This window comes from Mastigoproctus giganteus, chromosome 9, assembly GCF_048544385.1.
Source record: "Mastigoproctus giganteus isolate SK-2022 chromosome 9, ASM4854438v1, whole genome shotgun sequence".
Taxonomy (NCBI): Eukaryota; Metazoa; Arthropoda; class Arachnida; order Uropygi; family Thelyphonidae; genus Mastigoproctus; species Mastigoproctus giganteus.
Window position 1 is genome coordinate 140,586,567 of NC_143583.1, and position 17,381 is coordinate 140,603,947.

The window sequence follows — 17,381 nt, forward strand, 5'->3', positions numbered from 1 at the left end:
CAGATGTGGGAACAATATTCCATGGCAGGGCGGATTTGCAATTTATACAGAGTGAGCAGCTGTTTGGAAGAAAAGTAATGCCGAGAGCGAAAGAGAAAACCAAGTTTTTTAGATGTAGAGGAAGCAATATTTGTAATGTGCTTGTGCCAAGAGAGATTAGAAGTAAGGGTAATCCCCAAAAGAGCTATATCATTTTGCCTAGAAATCGGAGTGTCACTAAAGATAAGCATAGGAGCAGAAGAATCCTTTTTGCGAGATATAAGACAAGACTGAGTTTTAGAAGGGTTGAAATCAACTAAGTTGTCTTTGCCCCACTGGAGAATTACCTGAAGATCGGCATTTGAGGAATTGGTATCAGATTTTCTAGAAGTTGAAGCTAATTGAGCAGGACAAGGTTTCTCAAAATGGAAAGTTGAATGCAATGTGCTATCATCGGCAAAACTATGGATAGGATTTCCAGTCACTGGAAGAAGGTCATTGATATACAAGAGGAAAAGAGTGGAGGAAAGAACTGAACCTTGGGGGACGCTGACATTAGCGGAGAAGTTAGAAGACAGAGAGCCATCTAACATCACCCTCAGTGAGCGATCAGAGAGAAAACTGGATAACCAATTACTAAAAACAGTTGGCAAACCATAAGATGGAAGCTTGTTTAGAAGACCTTTATGCCAAACACGATCAAAAGCCTTTGAGATGTCAAGAGCAACTACTTGTGTTTCACAGAACCTTTCCATTGAATTAGTCCATAAATGGGTAACATAAGCTAGAATATCACCAGTGAATCGACACTGACGGAATCCATACTGGCGATCGTTGATCAGACAGAATGTTTCTAGGTAGTTTAAGAGTTGGCGGTTAATTGATTTCTCCATTACTTTAGAAAGAGTAGAAGTAATTGCAATGGGACGATAATTGGATGGGAGGGATTTGTCACCCTTTTTAGGAACTGGCTGTGGATATGAGCAAATTTCCAAGCAGAAGGAAAAACACCTTTGGAATAAGAAAGTGAGAAAAGGCGGCAAAGAGTAGTTGTAAGTTCAGGAGCACAGGTTTTGAGAACAAGTGGAGAAATACCATCAGGACCTAGAGCTTTCTTAGCATCAAGATTAATCAAAATCCTTCTGATATCCTTTTGACGGAAGACTACAGGAGGCATTGAATGGAGCGTGTTGGGAATGGTGGGAGGTGTTTTACCAAGATCATTAATACATGAGCTGGAAGAAAAATGGGATGCTAGCAGGTCAGCTTTATCCTTGGCTGAAGTGACAACAGAACCATCTGGTTTGGACAGAGATGGGAGCAGAGATGGGCAGAAGTTGCTGCCAATAGCTTTGGCAAGAGACCAGAATGCTCGGCTACCATTAGGGCAAGAAGCAAGTTTTCTACTCTTAGCCTGTTCAAACTCTAGTTTGGACTGTTTAATAACTGCTTTACAATTATTACGAGCTTTGGTAAAGGCAGAAAATGAAACTGAAGAATTAGAAACATGCCAATTACGATATGCAACATACTTCTCTTGGACAGCCTTAGCACATTTATTGGAAAACCAAGGTTTAGATAAAAGAAGGAGATTTTAAAGTGGAGTGTGGGATAAAGGATTCCATTCCTGCAAGAATAATTTCACTGACACGATCTGAGCAAACGGTGACATCAGAAGTTTTGAAACAGTAATCCGACCAAGGAAAAGAAGGAAAGAAGTCTCGCAGGTCATCTCATTTTGCATTCTTGTAATGCCAAACAACACGAGTTTGGGAATAGCCATGAGATAAAGGTTCCATTGGAGAAGAGACAATCACCAAGTTGTGATCTGAAGTGCCTAAAGGACCTCTCACTTCGACCGTGTACTTAGAAGGGTTGTTTGTGAGAAAAAGATCAAGCATATTGGCTGTATGATTAGGATTGTCCGGTATTCTTGTAGGTAAATGAACAATCTGTGCTAGGTCATTAGTAATTGCAAAAGCCTCAGCATCTCGACCTGCTGGGTCGGTGTGACTAGAAAACGGAAGCCAGCTGGAGTTGTGAACATTAAAATCACCAAGAAAAATTACCTCACTGTTAGGAAAGTTGGACTGGAGAAAGTCAAGTTGCAAAGAGAGGAAGTCAAAGAGCTCCAAGTTATTAGTGGAGTTGGGAGAATGGTAGAGACAACAGATGAATTTGACACATTGAGGTAGAGAGATTTTAAGCCAGAGAAGATCAAAGAGAGGAGATTCCAAATTGCCAAGTCTCTGACAGGGAATATCAGAATGGACATATGCACAAGTACCACCCACCTTTGAGGCGAAAGGAATCATACAGCGAATAATTTGGGCATCTGAGATGAGCAGTAGTTGAATCAACCGATAACTGAGATTCTGTCAGAAAAAGTACATGGGGTTTGGCAGACTGCAAGTGGAAATGGACATCGTTGAGATTAGAATGGAGACCACGTATATTTGTAAAATGAATTAGGAAGTGTTCGGGAGGTTTAGATCTTTTCGCTGATAAGCTTGCTCTATTAGTTTGACAATTCATGGTGTATTCAATAGTAAGAAAAAGTGAGTGGGACATGCTGTATGAAGTAATGAAATTTTTGGATATGGCGTACATGTGGTAAGAATATACCCAGATCCTTGACATGACGTGGCCTCGACAATGCTCCCCACATACACACTACTCGGACTCCTTCCAGTCACTATCTGGCAGAGTAGAGGTAGCAAGATTATACACTAGCTGATCCGGAAGCCTCCTAGAGAGTTACCAATAGGTTCGGTCCGGTGTACTAACTAGCGGCCGGCCTGCGAACACTGTTTTAGAGCTGTACCCTCGAAATGTAAGGAATATTGGATCTCGCCACGATGTTCATCATAACCTCAAAAGTCATCAATCATACTGCATGATGGAAGAGATAGGGAAGGGTTGAACGGAACTTAGCTCTAGAGACTAAACATGGGTTCCACCACTTCAAGCCTCCAATAAGCAAAGTGGTGGCATTTCACCGGTTGTGTGACACCACATCTCTGATATCCTAACAATATCCGCCTTAGATGTCTTGACCAGCACTTCAGATTCATCAAATTTATTTACTATACTCCTAGCATTGGTGTACATGCACCTGTTCTTACTCTGAGTTACTCTAACACAGCCCATGTATTTACTTGTTTTATGACTCCCAGAAGTTCCTGAAATCTCCAGCAATCAACCGGTGAATACCACCACTTTGCTTATTGGAGGCTTGAAGTGGTGAAACCCATGTTTAATCTCTAGGGCAAAGTTTCTGGCATCCCCCCCATCCCACACTTCTTCTTCAGCCCATGCAAAAGTACTAAGTACTATAGGTTTTGATACCTTTCGTGTTTGGGGTTTTCATGAAAAAAAAAAAAAAAAATTTGTTTTCCGGGCTGCTGCTCATTCCAATCGAAGTAGTGCAAGAATCACTTCCACCTCTGCCTGCAGCTACTGTTAATCTGTTATTCTCTGAATTCACCGAAGTTAGCAGTTTTCTGACTCACCTAACATTGCCTTGAGAGCATCAGTAAATATTCTTGCACCCGTTCTACTTAAGTGTATCCCATCTCCATAGAAGCAACCTCTCCTGTTAACAAGCACAGACTACGCTGAGAAAAATTCTATCCCATGAGCCTTTCACAATCTCTTTAGGGCCAAACTGATTGACAAGGCTCTCATCATATACTTCCTCCATATATCGTGTTTGGGCAGGATTGCAGACACTTTCAAATTTAACCCTAACTTGCAACTTTTTTTTAACGTTGACCTGTACTTTTTAAGTAAATCCTACACTTAATGTCATTCGTTTAATGCATATTTCATGCCCTTCAAAAGCACTAGTCGGCAGAGTAAGGAAAATAATCTTAGTAAGCTTTCTGTACTTTCTTTACTACTGTACAATAATTTTATTCAGATTCAATGTAGTGTGGTATATAATATGTACAAATTCAGAAACTTTATTTTACTGAAAATAAAAAAAAAAACATTTTTTTTAATTTACATTCTGCTTGTATGTTGTAATTTTTTTACATGCAAATAATATAAAATGCTAGATCTTTTCCTTTTTAATAGGTTGCTAGCATATGGCACATAATGACCAGATCTGAGGCAGTAACGTCTTTGTATCCATTGTCTTTTGAGGACATTGGTCATGTAAGTTGAAGTAAAATTAAAATGTCATTCATGATTTCTCACTTTTTGTTGTTTTTTAAACATGTAGGAATTCTTCTGGAATAATTTTTTAAGAATTTATTTTATGAGAGATATGATTATCATAGATCCATTATGTTGTTAGAGAACCAGCTGATTAATTATTGCCAATATGGTTTGTGTATGTTTTGATCAATCAATTAGTAATACCTTTATTTATTAGATTCATTATTAAAATGGTCAAACGATGCAAAGGAGCAAGCTTTTTTTCTGACTCTACCAAAAATAAATATAGATTCCCACTCATCCATATTTTTCCTATTGTAGAAAAACAAACTTTTCACTTCAGCTACCTTAGGCAATAATTTATTAGCGAGGTGTGTTTTTATTAAATTTCTAAATCAGATTTTCTTCTTAAAGTGAGTCTGGTTGCCAATCACTTCTTCCTCTAGTCTGCCTTCTGATTTTTCAATTTATTATACAGTTTGCATACTTAACTGTCCAATGCATATTGATGGCTCTCTTTTAATCGTAATCTCTGAACTATTGGTGTAGTTCTTCAAGATGTGATTGGCCCCAGATGCCAAGTGTTTTTCGAGGCCAAGCGATATTACTGAAACTTAGAGTGCTTTTGATAAGTGAATAACATTATTTTTAAGTTCCCGTCTTTCTCTCAACAGTTCCATACTTGAAAACTACAAGTCAGAATGCAGAAAGGAAATTCACCTTTCTTTTCCTTTTTCATATATTTTTACTAACCAACTAACACTTCAACCACTTGGCCTCCTAGCGACACTGCTCCTGCCTCCCCATGGCGGGGCCGGAAATCTTGGCGGAAAAGTCCTCCAGCCAAGAGCCAAAAGGAGCAAACATGGCAAGCACAGACCATATTTCTGCTACTCAAACTAGCAGAAAATTAGACGAAATGGGTTCAGGTACAGCTAAGCAACAAAAGACAGAGACTCTCCCTCTAGTTGCATCACTGTTCTTAATTATTCATTCCATGAACGAACAATCCATAGGAAGTTTGTCACTATTTCGAATCCAAAAAACTCTCGAAAGCATAGCTAGTTCCCCTAAAATAATCAGAAAACTAAAATCAGGGGATCTGCTGGTAGAGATGACAAAACAAAAACAAGCTGAGCATCTAATGAAAGCAAAAACTTTTGGAGATATTCCAATAACAGTTACTCCCCATTCCACTCTGAATACCTCGAGAGGAGTAATTACTGAATGGGACCTCCTTAACATTCCCAAAGATGAAATCAAAGAAGAGCTGAAAGATCAAGGGGGTTATTCAAGTCAAAAAGAATAATAATTAAAAGAGACGGAGAAATTATCCCAACGAGGAATATAATTCTGACCTTCAACACTCTAAAGCCACCAAAAACTGTAAAAGCTGGATATCTAAACTGCCCACTCAGTCCATACATTCCAAATCCTGTCCGATGTTTTAAGTGTCAGAAGTACGGACACTCTCAAGCAGTATGCAGAAGTTTCGCTATCTGTGCAAAATGTGGCTCACAAGAACATACCCAACAAGACTCAAGATTCAAGATATCCCAACTGCAGCGGAGAACATAATGCCTGCTCGAAAGAATGTGAAGAGTGGAAGAGAGAAAAGAGAATACAGAAATATAAAGTGGAAAACAATGTAACATATCAAAAAGCTAAAAGAACAATACAACCACAAAGAACAAATAGAATATCTTATGCACAAGTAACACAAATTTATAAAACAATAGAAACACAGACAGAAGTAACGATTCCACCAAAAAAGTCCATGCCAGATTGGGCACGCTCACTGCTCATTGACCCAAAACCAAAACAAAAAGCAGAACAGGCAATAAACACACCCATTATGATACCACCAACTAGAGAAACCAGCAAATCCACAAAACAAGATAGAACCACTGAAGTAAATAGGAATAAAATGGACAACAAGGAAGTATAAGAAAAGAATTAGACAGAAGCAACAATACTAGAAATTTTTGCAGAGGAAGAAGAGATGGATACCAGAAAGCCATACTTCCCTAAAAAAGGAAGACAAAAAAACAGAGAACCCTAGGCCAACCACCTCAAGAAAACAAGCTGAAAATACTAACAAAATCAAATAATGAATACATTTTTTACATTGGAACTGTAGAGGATTCCGCAGCAATTTTGAAGATATCCAAGATCTCCTATCGCAGTACAATCCGATTAGTCTATGTTTGCAAGAAACATATCTTAAACCTCAGAATAAAATAACACTAAAACATTATAATATATACAGAAATGACAGGATTACCAACAGTGCAGCACATGGTGGAGTAGCAATCTTAGTAAATTCCCGTATACCTACCCAACAAGTTCCCTTGCAGACTAATCTAGAGGTCATAGCAGTACGCATTGCAGTAAGCTTTCATGTAACAGTCTCCTCCATGTACTTGCCATGCCACCAAACCAAGATATAAGTTATACAGAACTAGAAAACCTGATAGTCCAACTACCCCCTCCTTTATGTATCATGGGAGATATGAATGGCCATCATCCTCTATGGGGAAATGTAAACATAGATAAAAGAGGGTCAAATTCTAGAAAAATTACTAGATAAACTAACCTAACACTCTTAAATGACAGGACACCCACATATATATGTCTATCCACAGGAACTAGCACAGCAATAGACCTTTCTATATGCACTCTATCATTATACCCTCTACTGGAGTGGGCAGCTCACAGTAATCCACTAGGAAGTGATCATTTTCCGGTAAAGATTACTTTAAACGAGTCCACCCCTTGTCGACCGGAAAGAATTCCAAAGTGGAGATTAAATAAGGCAAACTGGGTAAGATATAAGCAGCTGGCCATATTAGAAGAACAGCAAATCCAACAGGTTTCAATTGACATTGCTGTGAAATATGTGACTGATAAACTCTTTCATATTGCAAAACTAACAATACCAAAAACCTCTTCACAGTTTCCCATACATCCAAAGCCGTGGTGGAACGATGAATGTGCTCTAGAAAAACGAGAGAAAATCAAAGCATGGAATAATTTTCGAAGATACCCTACCACAACTAACCTGATTCAATTCAAAAAAAGCAAGGGCAAATGTCAAATGCATTTGACAAAAACTGCAAGCTCATAAATTACCATTGAAGGTCCCGATGTGACTTGTCAAAGTCAGAATGGCATCCTCTGCTGATTTGCTACGCTTGAATCCATACTGGTCAGGGGAACATAGATTATGCTCTTTAAGTAGCTCCTAGATGTGAGGAGTGAAAAGTCAGTCAAAGACCTCCCCCAAGTTGGCAGCAGGGAGATGGGTCAATATATATCTGTGGGTCCATGGGGGTTTTCCTGGCTTTTGAAGTATTTTCAGAAGGGCTATCTTCCAGGATCCTGGGAAAGTGCCCTCAATGAAACATTTGTTGAAAACTGTAAGCAAAACATCAGGAAATTTTTCTGAAACTTTTATAATAATTGTGTTTTCAATCAAATCAAGGCCAGCACATTTTTTGACATTCATCTGCTAATTGCTTTTCTTAAGTCAATTGGTGTGAAGAGATTAGTATTGTGAGTGCCCTCATATCCTACATTAACACAACGAATGCAAGCTTGAGTTGGAGTATCCAGCAAGGAATCATCTTCTGGAAACAAATGCCTAGTTATCATTGTAATGGTTGAAAACCAATTGGTTGACTCTTGTTCATTAACCATAACCATGCAGTATATATATCCGCTATGAATTTTGTCCCTTACAATCTTAATAAATAATGCCCCAAGGATCAGAGTTGCCAACCTGAGAGACAAAACTTTTCCTGCGATATGTTTTATGTTTAGCAATAGCTTTGGCGTACCTTTTACAAGCCTCAATATATAAAATTATGATATTTAGAAAGAATATCTTGTTCAGGAAGATATTTGCGATGCTGAAAGGATCTTCTTGCAATATGTACCTGGTTTCTGAGACTAGCAAGCTCCTACGACCACCAGGGAAATAAATTCAGTTTGCTGTACTTTTTCTTGATGGACCAACTTGTAGCAAGGTGCAATTGAGTTTGGACATAATTAGTATATTCTTCTGCTGAAAGACTATTTAGATTTGCTTGAACATTTGGACCAAGTTGAGGCTGAAAAACCCCAAAAACACATTCCAGTTAACTTTCTTCATGGAATACGTTATCAAATCCTGTAGTTTGATAGTTGGGTTATCACATTGTCTTGTGAAACCAGGAACTTGATGGCTCTGCTATCACTGTTTGTTAAGTTGGTCTGTACCTGCCAGAGATGTAATTAGAAAGCCTAAATGAAGTCAATGTTACTTCTGTGTTAGATTCTCCATTTACAGTAGAAAAAGTATATGATTGATTTAATTTATTATGGCCACTCAAGTTGTGGGACATGATGAATCCCTCTAATAAAAACCCTGAAGATTAGTGAAACCACTATTCCAGAAGTGAGATTTTGCATTAAAGTCAGCTGTTATGATAAGATTTTAGTGCCAAATCTAACACATATTTCCTCCAAATTGTGCAAGGAATCTGTCAAATCAAAGTTTGGTGGACAGTAAAGGGATACAATACAAAAGGAAAGCATAGGGTAGAGATCAATACACAGGTTGCTGTCTGTGTACATAATCCCAAAATCTTAGTAACAACTAAGTTGTTGTTGCAAATAATGATGGCTATTTTAGGAGGTGCCAATCCAAAATAGATTACTGTGTGGTCATTGAAAACTCCACAACTTTGTGCACCAAATCTCCAACCTGAGAGGAATAATAGGGCTTCTATAGACAGATCGCACCAAAACTGTTTTCATAGGCTGCTATACATACTTCATCCATTACAGATCGAAAGCGTTGTCAAATAAGTAAAATACTTATTTTTTTTTATCTGAATCCATAAGTGCACTGGTAGTTAAATTAGAAGACCAACTATTCATGATTAGTATGCAGTTTTGCTAGGTCCACTGCTTTCTTATATTCCGGGCATTGTACATCCCTAACCAAATGGTGGAAATTTCAATTTCTACATTTGCAATTTACTCATTGCAACGGATCATCTTTATTCCGGGCATTGTACATTCCTAACTGAATGGTGGAAATCTCAATTTCTACATTTGCAATTTGCTCATTGCAACAGATCATCTTTATGCATACAGTCAGCATAAACTTGGCCACCATTGGCCACAAGATACCATTTTATGAGCGCACCTTTGAGCAGTGTGGCGATATGCCAAGCATCTTTAACACTTGGTGACGACTGTGAATCTTCGAAACTTATGAGACAAAAATCATAGGAATATCTGGTCATTTTGAGATAAATACCTAAGAATACGAGGGCTAAAGCCGGTTATCCAGTTGATCAATTTGTTATTGGTTCCTGAGTTGAACCTGAAGGCAGTCTCTTCTGGAACTTCCTCATAGTCTTTACTTGAAGCCATAATCTTTTAAGTTTTCGTGGTAGAGGTCATCAATAATATCCTCTTAAGAACACTCCTTTTGGAACCCTATATATCAGTATTGTTGGGTCAGTGAGTTTAGGACGTTCATGGGCCAATCCTGCAGAAGACGGAAGCCGAATTTGCAATTTTATTTAAGTCATCCGGTAAAACTATCTCCACATGCAAGCCCTTGTTTCTTATCATACGTATATTCTTGATTTTTATGTCCCAATCTTCTTTTCGGATCATATCTGTAACTGTGTTTTTAACATCCTGACTAGATGTAAGATTGGAGTCAATTTGGGGTCTAAATATGATTACATTGTTTGGTTCACTAAATCCAAATCTTGTAGCAGTCGCCAAGAAAGGCATCTTGTCAATTGGCCTGTCAGGAGCAGAAACTTGCTTTTTTGTCCTTCCTCTGAGGTTGCAATTTTGTGGCCGCAGCATATGACAATGGAGCTTCGTGTTGGCCTTTCATAAGTAGGTAAAATGATGGTTTTTTATTGGCACATTAGCTGCTATGACTATAGAGCTAGGTAAAATAATTGGCCGTTATCTGAATTTCAGGTGTTTGGACTTCTAGTTGCTGATTGTCAATAATTAACACTGTAGTGATGGCTTCTAAATCAGCCCATAAGCCCTGAATAACATTTGAGGCTATTTTTGTAATCTTACTGGTGTCTGCCACTAAGAATTCACTAAAAGCTGCTGGTAGTTAGGAAACACATAAAATCTTAGGAAGTACAGACTTTGCTCTTCTTGGACTAACGTTATTAGTAGAGTCTTCCAGGGTTCGGTGTTTGGCCCATTGTTGATTTCTATATTTGTCAATCATATAAATGAAGGTATATCAGGATTAATGGCCAAGTTTACAGATGATACAAAGGTTGGCAGGTTTGTTAATGACAGTATGCTGCTGCAACAGGATATAGAAAAGTTGGGCAGATGGGCTGAGAAGTAGCAACTGAAGTTTAACATTGACAAATGCAAAGTACTGTATAAGGGTAGCAGTAACCTCAAAGTAATGGACCAACTGTGTGGTGCACTCAAGATAGTGGAGAATGAAAAAGGCTTTGGGAGTAATTGTGCAGTCAGATATGAAGTTTTCAGAGCAGTGCAGACAGGCTGCCAGAGTAGTTCATGGGGTCTTATCATTGATATTTGAAATGAATGGATAGGTGAAATGGAATTGTTTTTTTTTTTTTTTTTTTTTTGTCTAATGCAATATAAGCTTGAGCAGCCAACCACTGCTCAAACTTATATAGCATCTTATATATTTGAAAAACTGAGATGAACAGTCAACCACTGCTAACTGAGTTTTTCTAATTATTTGCTGTATGATTCCTTTCACTTCAAAGGTGGTACTTGTGCATATGTCCACTCTGATATTTCCTGTCAGAAAGAGAGATTCAGTAATTTGGAATCTACTCTTTTCGACCTTCTCTGGCTTAAAATCTCTCTACCCTATTTTGTTAAATTCATTTGTTGCCTCTATAGTTCTCCCAACTCCACTAATAATTGGAACTCTTTGACTTCCTCTCTCTTGAAACTTTACTTTCTCCATCCAATTTTCCTAAAATTGAGGTAATTTTCCTAGGTGATTTTAATGTTCATAACTCCAGCTGGCTTATGCTACCCATCTATGGGCAAATTCAGTTGAAAAAGGTTGATGAAACTCAGGCAATTGTTCTAGATATTTTAAAGGCTTTTGACCATGTTTGGCATAAAGGTCTTCTAAATAAGCTTGCATTTTTTGTAATTGGGTATCCAGTTTTCTCTCTGACTGCTCACTGCAGGTGATGGTAAACAGCTCTCTGCCTTCTAACTTCTTCACTAATGCAGGTGTACCCATGGTTCAGTTCTTTCTCCCACTATTTTCCTTTTTTTATATTAATCACCTTCTTCAATTGACTGGAAATTGTATCCATAGTTTTGCTGATGATAGCACATGCATTCCACTTTCCAGTCCAAGAAACCCTTCCTGGCACAAACAGCTTCAACTTCTCAAACATCCACTACGAATTCCCTAAATGCTGATTTCCAGGTAATTATACAGTGTGGCAGAGATAACTTAATTGATTTCATTTCCTCTATACTCAGTCCTGTCTTATATCTCACTGGGATCTCTAGACAAGATCACATATCTCTATTAGGGATTACCCTGACTTCTAATCTCTCAGTTGTTTGACATAAGTACATCACAAATGTTGCTTTCTCTGCTTCTAAAAAGCTGAGTTTTCTCTTTTGCTCTCTGTGTTACTTTTCTTCTAAACACTTGCTCATTGTTTAGGTGGATTTGTGATTTGTACAGTTGTACAAATTACAAATCCATCCTACCATGGAATATTGTTCTCACATCTGTGGCAGTGCCTCCAAAACCTCGTGAGACTTCTAGATTCCATTCAATAGAGAGCAGTTAGGTTAATTAATGACCCATCTCTAACAAAGTCTCTCCACTCTCTGTTTCTGCTGCATGCCATTTCTTCCATGGCACTCCTCTTCTGAATTGACTTTTATAATTCCCACTCTCTCTCTCTTGCAAACCAGTCTGACCACATGCTGCATCCAGTCAGTGTCCTAATATTGTCAAACTTCAAAGTCACAGAACCAACCTTTTTTCTTCCTCATTTATTCCTTCCACTTCCGTTTTAGATTCCCTCGATTCGTATTTCCTGAAAATTACCATCTGCAGAAATTCAAGTCTAATGTCAACAAGTATCTTTTCTCATATTCTCAACCTTCAACCCATGCTCGGTTCTAATGCCTCTCATTCTTGGGATTTTCATAAAAAAATAAAATAAAACTATTACTAGAATGTTTAATGTATTAAATATTATATTAATTTAATTTTGGTATATTAATATATGAAAAGTTGTATGGCCTAGTTAATACATGGAATAACACTTATCTGAATTTGATTAATTGAACTTTTTCCACCAGAATTAAACTGTGGTTAATATTGCAGTGGCCTTAGTATTCGCTATAAAGACCCTACTCCTATTAACTTGCCATACAGGAGGTTGCTCTATTGTGAATGCTATGCCCATTGCAATTTTAATTGCAGTGTAAAACCTGTTGTCTGGAAAAACACATACGTGGACAGAATAATCTAAGTGCTTTTCCAAAGATTACATTACTGGAATAACCTTGGCACATTAGTGTTACAAATATTACTTCCTCTGCTTTCTCTTTCATTTTTAACATTACTTTTGTTAGTTGTTCGGTTTTTGCTGCATGCCTTTTATACAAATATTTCCATGGGCACAGTTCTGAATTAGCATCTCTAATTTATTTTGGATTTGTAATTTACTTTATTTACATATATTTACCTATATATAACATATGTTGTTTATCTTAATCGATGGAAACCATGTATCATCATTTACTTACTATGTTACATCTGTAATTCCATTTCATTGTTTTATAAATTCTAACCTTCTGTATTATTTAGTAACTATCCATTAATTGTTCTGCTCCAAACTTTTTGTTTTTTTTTTGGTCCTTTCTGCCTCTCTTCTTTAAATTAACCTTCCTTTTCATATATGTCATGAAAATTACAATATGGACATTCAAGTAAATAACCAAAAAGTATCTTCTGTCTTCCCAACCCATATGTGTTACTGTTGCACTATACATTCCAACTTTTCTTGTTTGGAATCACCACAAAGAAAACATGTTAATTAATTCTTGGCATTTGGGATATGCATCTTATACCATATCAATTATTATGTAAAATATTGTTTGGAACATGTTCACTCTTCACTGCTGTGTTACCAAGTGTAGAAGAATATCTTTATCTATAAAATTTATTTTTTAATATAGATACCAAATAATAATAACTTATTATTACTTTCAGCCCTATGGATTTGTTATGTATGAGACAAAAATTCCCTTCATACCTTCAGATCCAGCAGTATTAGATATTCCCGGACTCAGGGATAGAGGTTATGTTTTTGTTGATAAGGTAAGTGTGTCTATCTGTTTATAGCTACTTAAATATTGTACAGTGACAGTTCAAGAAACACTCAGAATGAATTTTTGTTGTGAAAATGTTTATTCTTCAGTTGTTTTACTGTCATTAGTGTGCATTGTTAGTCATGATTAACTGAACCAAGTGACAATCTCTTCTTGCTATTTGGGAGCACTACTTCAGAGTGGTTTGGAGGGGTGGGGCAAGACAATAACAGCCACAACACTATCCGACTGGTAACTATTCTTTTCCCTCAGCTCTCAGAAGATTCAAGTATTTTAACTAAATGAAGTGATAGAGAGAGTGCATACACATAAAATTTAACACCAGAACAATTTACACATAAGATTTGATGCCAACCAAATTAGTCATTACTCCAATTCTTTCAGCTAAACTCAGTGTGAAAATGTTTCACATTATGAATTTGTTCACTCTCTTTAGTTATACATCATGCATCTCTTTCACAGGTAAACCCTCTAGCTTGAATGCCAAATTCAGCAGGCACTGGTGAATTTTATATACCAATCATTTGGGGGGGGGATGACAAGAAATAGTTTAGAATGGAAAACTTACATTGTATAATAACATAGTCAAGTCTTGTGGTAGTGAAGCAGGGGTAAAAAAAAAGGAAAACAAAACTATTTTTGGAAAATTAATTAACATAGGAATGGGTGTTTTTTGATGAACTTGGTGTTGTAAAGAATTCTTTTTATGGCCACACTTTTCCAGTTAAAAAATAATTAATGTTGCCAATTACTATAGTAAATTAGTATTTAATTTTATCTGTTTTTTGATAAAAATTACATTAGAGTAACAGCTAATGGGTTAATTATCAATATATTCTATATTCTGTTGAACTTAAACAGATTATAGAATATATGCAACATTTTCAGCTTATACAAATGACATACATAAGAATTAGATGTGTATATTCTACTCTTATTTTTTTATTCTTTGTACTGTACTAAATATATTTTAACTCATATACTCTATCAGTGTTATCTAAATACAGTTAAACCTCCCAAAACTGGCAACCTACCTGATCTTTGCCATATCTTGGAATTTTTGGATTTCAGGTTGTCATATTATAGTTGTAAAAAAAAAGCTATGAAAAATGTTACATTTCTATACAGCAACTTTTGTACATAGTGCTGTAGGGATGTTGCCCTTTTTTTGAGAGAAAGTAACATACAGTATTACAGTACATAAAATGTACAGTAAATATATGGTACATATTGTACAGTATGTAAAAATAAATTAATTATTTCTCCTTCTGAAACAATTCAAAATGAAAAATAACTGGTTTTTAATCGGGAAAAATAAAATAATTTAAAAAATAATTAAAAGTAAAATAAATAAATTTTATTTTCTCCTTCCAAAATGCTGCCAATCAGACAGCACATCATATGCATTTTATTTGTTTGCTAGGATATTGGGAGTATCCAATTGCACTTTGCTGTTAAATACAATATTGAGAGTATCCTCTTTAACTGTACAATCATTTTCACATAGTGACATAGGAACATAAGTATGCATTTTGAAAGGGCTACTTAACTTAATTTTCTTTACTCAATACAAACAGATGGAGGTTGCTGTAAATGTTGTTCACAAGGAGAAGAGGATATGTATTCAAACAAATATGCTCTTCTTATAAAAATTAATTTTTTAATTTTTAATTTTAATTTTTTAAACAGTGGCAACATATGGTGATATTTAAAATTTTTATATTTTAACAAAAAACTTTACTCATGTTCCAGCTTTATTATTAGTATTAGAGGACAAATAATGGAAGGAAATGGACTTTTTCTGCATCTTCAAAAAAAAAAAAAAAAATATATATATATATAAAATACAATTGAATTGCCAATTAATAAAGCATACCAAATCAGCATAAATTTCTAAAACTGCCAAATTAATAAAGTCAAAGTGGGGTGCCATTCAATTTCTATTAATTGGCATTTTTACATATTTATACTGATAGACATCTTTTATCAATTGTCAATTCTAAATTATCTTTGGAATACTTTCCTTCTACAACACCTTATCTCAGTTTCTTCCCCCACTTTCTTCTTTTGTTACTATGGTTATTTATTGGTTTATTTTTTTGCTGGGCTTTCCTTGACATAGTCTTACTTTATGTATATTAGTTATATTTTCACAACATGTGGTAGGTAATGCTTTGCAGCCACTGATGTTTGCTTTACTATTTTTCATTCTTCTTTTTCTTACTTATTTATTTTCTTTATTTGTATGTTACAAGATTAGTATGGAGTTGAAATGCTAATAACTCATACTGCCATCCGCAGTTCAATTTCTTTTCATGTATTCTTATTTAACCTCTGTTCTTTGTAGGTGGTTTGGTGTTGCTTTGTATGTGCTCTTAGCTGTTATTGTATAATGTTTAAAACTGCATAAGGGCCGCCATTATTCAGATCTGGATTTGAATGTTTGGATTCATTTGGAACATGGATTTGTTTAATATTTGAAATGTAATGATTCCATGGCCACTGTTAGCCTTGTGGCCCTCTTAAGAGATGGGGACACAATAATTGATCTTGTTTGTTTTTATTTTGCTAATGGTCACATTATTATGGTAGGTTTTCATTTCCATTTATAGTGATTTTTCCCGCAATTTGGACCTGGTGCCATCAAGAGAGAGTGCCACGAAATTTTTGTCAATTGGCATTTTTTTTAAAATTTTTACTGATTGGTATGTTTTACTAATTGACAGTTCTAAATTATTTTTGGAACTCATTCCTTCTGCAACGCTCTTATCTCGATTTATTTCCTCCCCCACCTTCTTTTGTTGCTATAGTTATGTATTGATTTATTTTTTTCTACTTACTGGGCTTGCCATATGACGCATATTCTTACTTTATGTATATTAGTTATGTTTCCACATGTTGTGGAAACATAACTAAATAATGGTTTACAGTCATTGATTTTTCCTTTACTATTTTCCATGTTTCTTTTCCTTACTTATTTTCTTTTTTTACTCATTTAATTAAAAAAAAATTTTGTGTGTGTATATATATATATATATATATATATGTGTGTGTGTGTATTTGTGTATGTGTTCTATATACTCTTCAGTGTCCTGTTGCAAGCCCTTTATTTAAAAAATTAGTTTGATAAAATTGAACAGACTATTTTTAACTGGGATGAGTATAAGCAGAAATTCTTTTTGAGTGAGTCCCTTGTTAACAAATATGCAGCGCAATCCTAACTGTGTATCATCAGTGCCCAGTGAAGCATATATACCAAATCCTTTAAGGTACTTTAAGTGCCAAAAATATGGACATGCACAAATGACCTATTCTGATGCCATTGCATTTGCATCATACTGAGTGCATTGCATGCACTCAGTATGGTGCAAATAATGACCATGAAATTACAAAGTATGTTCAGATCCAAAACCCACATAAATTAAATTTCCAAGGACAGCATCATTCATACTCTTGGACTTGCCAGAAGGGGAAAGGAAAAAAATAAATACAGAAACTTAAGGTACAGCTGAACATCTTATAGTAGAAATCAAGAAAACCAGTAAACAGTGATTCAAGTGAACCTTGAATGTTTGGATTCTGAAAAGTATGCTGAAAAGGTTGCTGGGAAATATTCCAGTGGGACACAAACAGAAATGGCTATCCCACTGAAAGAATTATTTTCTCCAATTGCCTGTTATTTACTCAATTCTCAAAAATCTATACAGAAAACTTAGTCAACTGCTATTCCAATATCAGTAGCTCCTAATGCTCATCCCTTGCTAAAATATAGTACTAAAGAAAAAACACAAAAAGCCCAGGTACCAATGGTAGTACAAGAAAAAAATGGATGTTGA

At 35.9% G+C, this 17,381-nt stretch overlaps 1 protein-coding gene across 1 annotated transcript in view; it reads left to right on the plus strand.

Annotated features, from left to right (window-relative positions):
• The window catches only part of LOC150080774 (beta-galactosidase-like), a 389,882-nt gene that overhangs the window by 300,257 nt on the left and 72,244 nt on the right, over positions 1-17,381 (plus strand). Inside the window, exons 12-13 of the mRNA XM_090380816.1 lie at positions 4,060-4,140; positions 13,427-13,534. Of these exons, the coding sequence (XP_090236942.1) occupies positions 4,060-4,140; positions 13,427-13,534 (189 nt within the window). The remainder of the gene's footprint in view (positions 1-4,059; positions 4,141-13,426; positions 13,535-17,381) is intronic.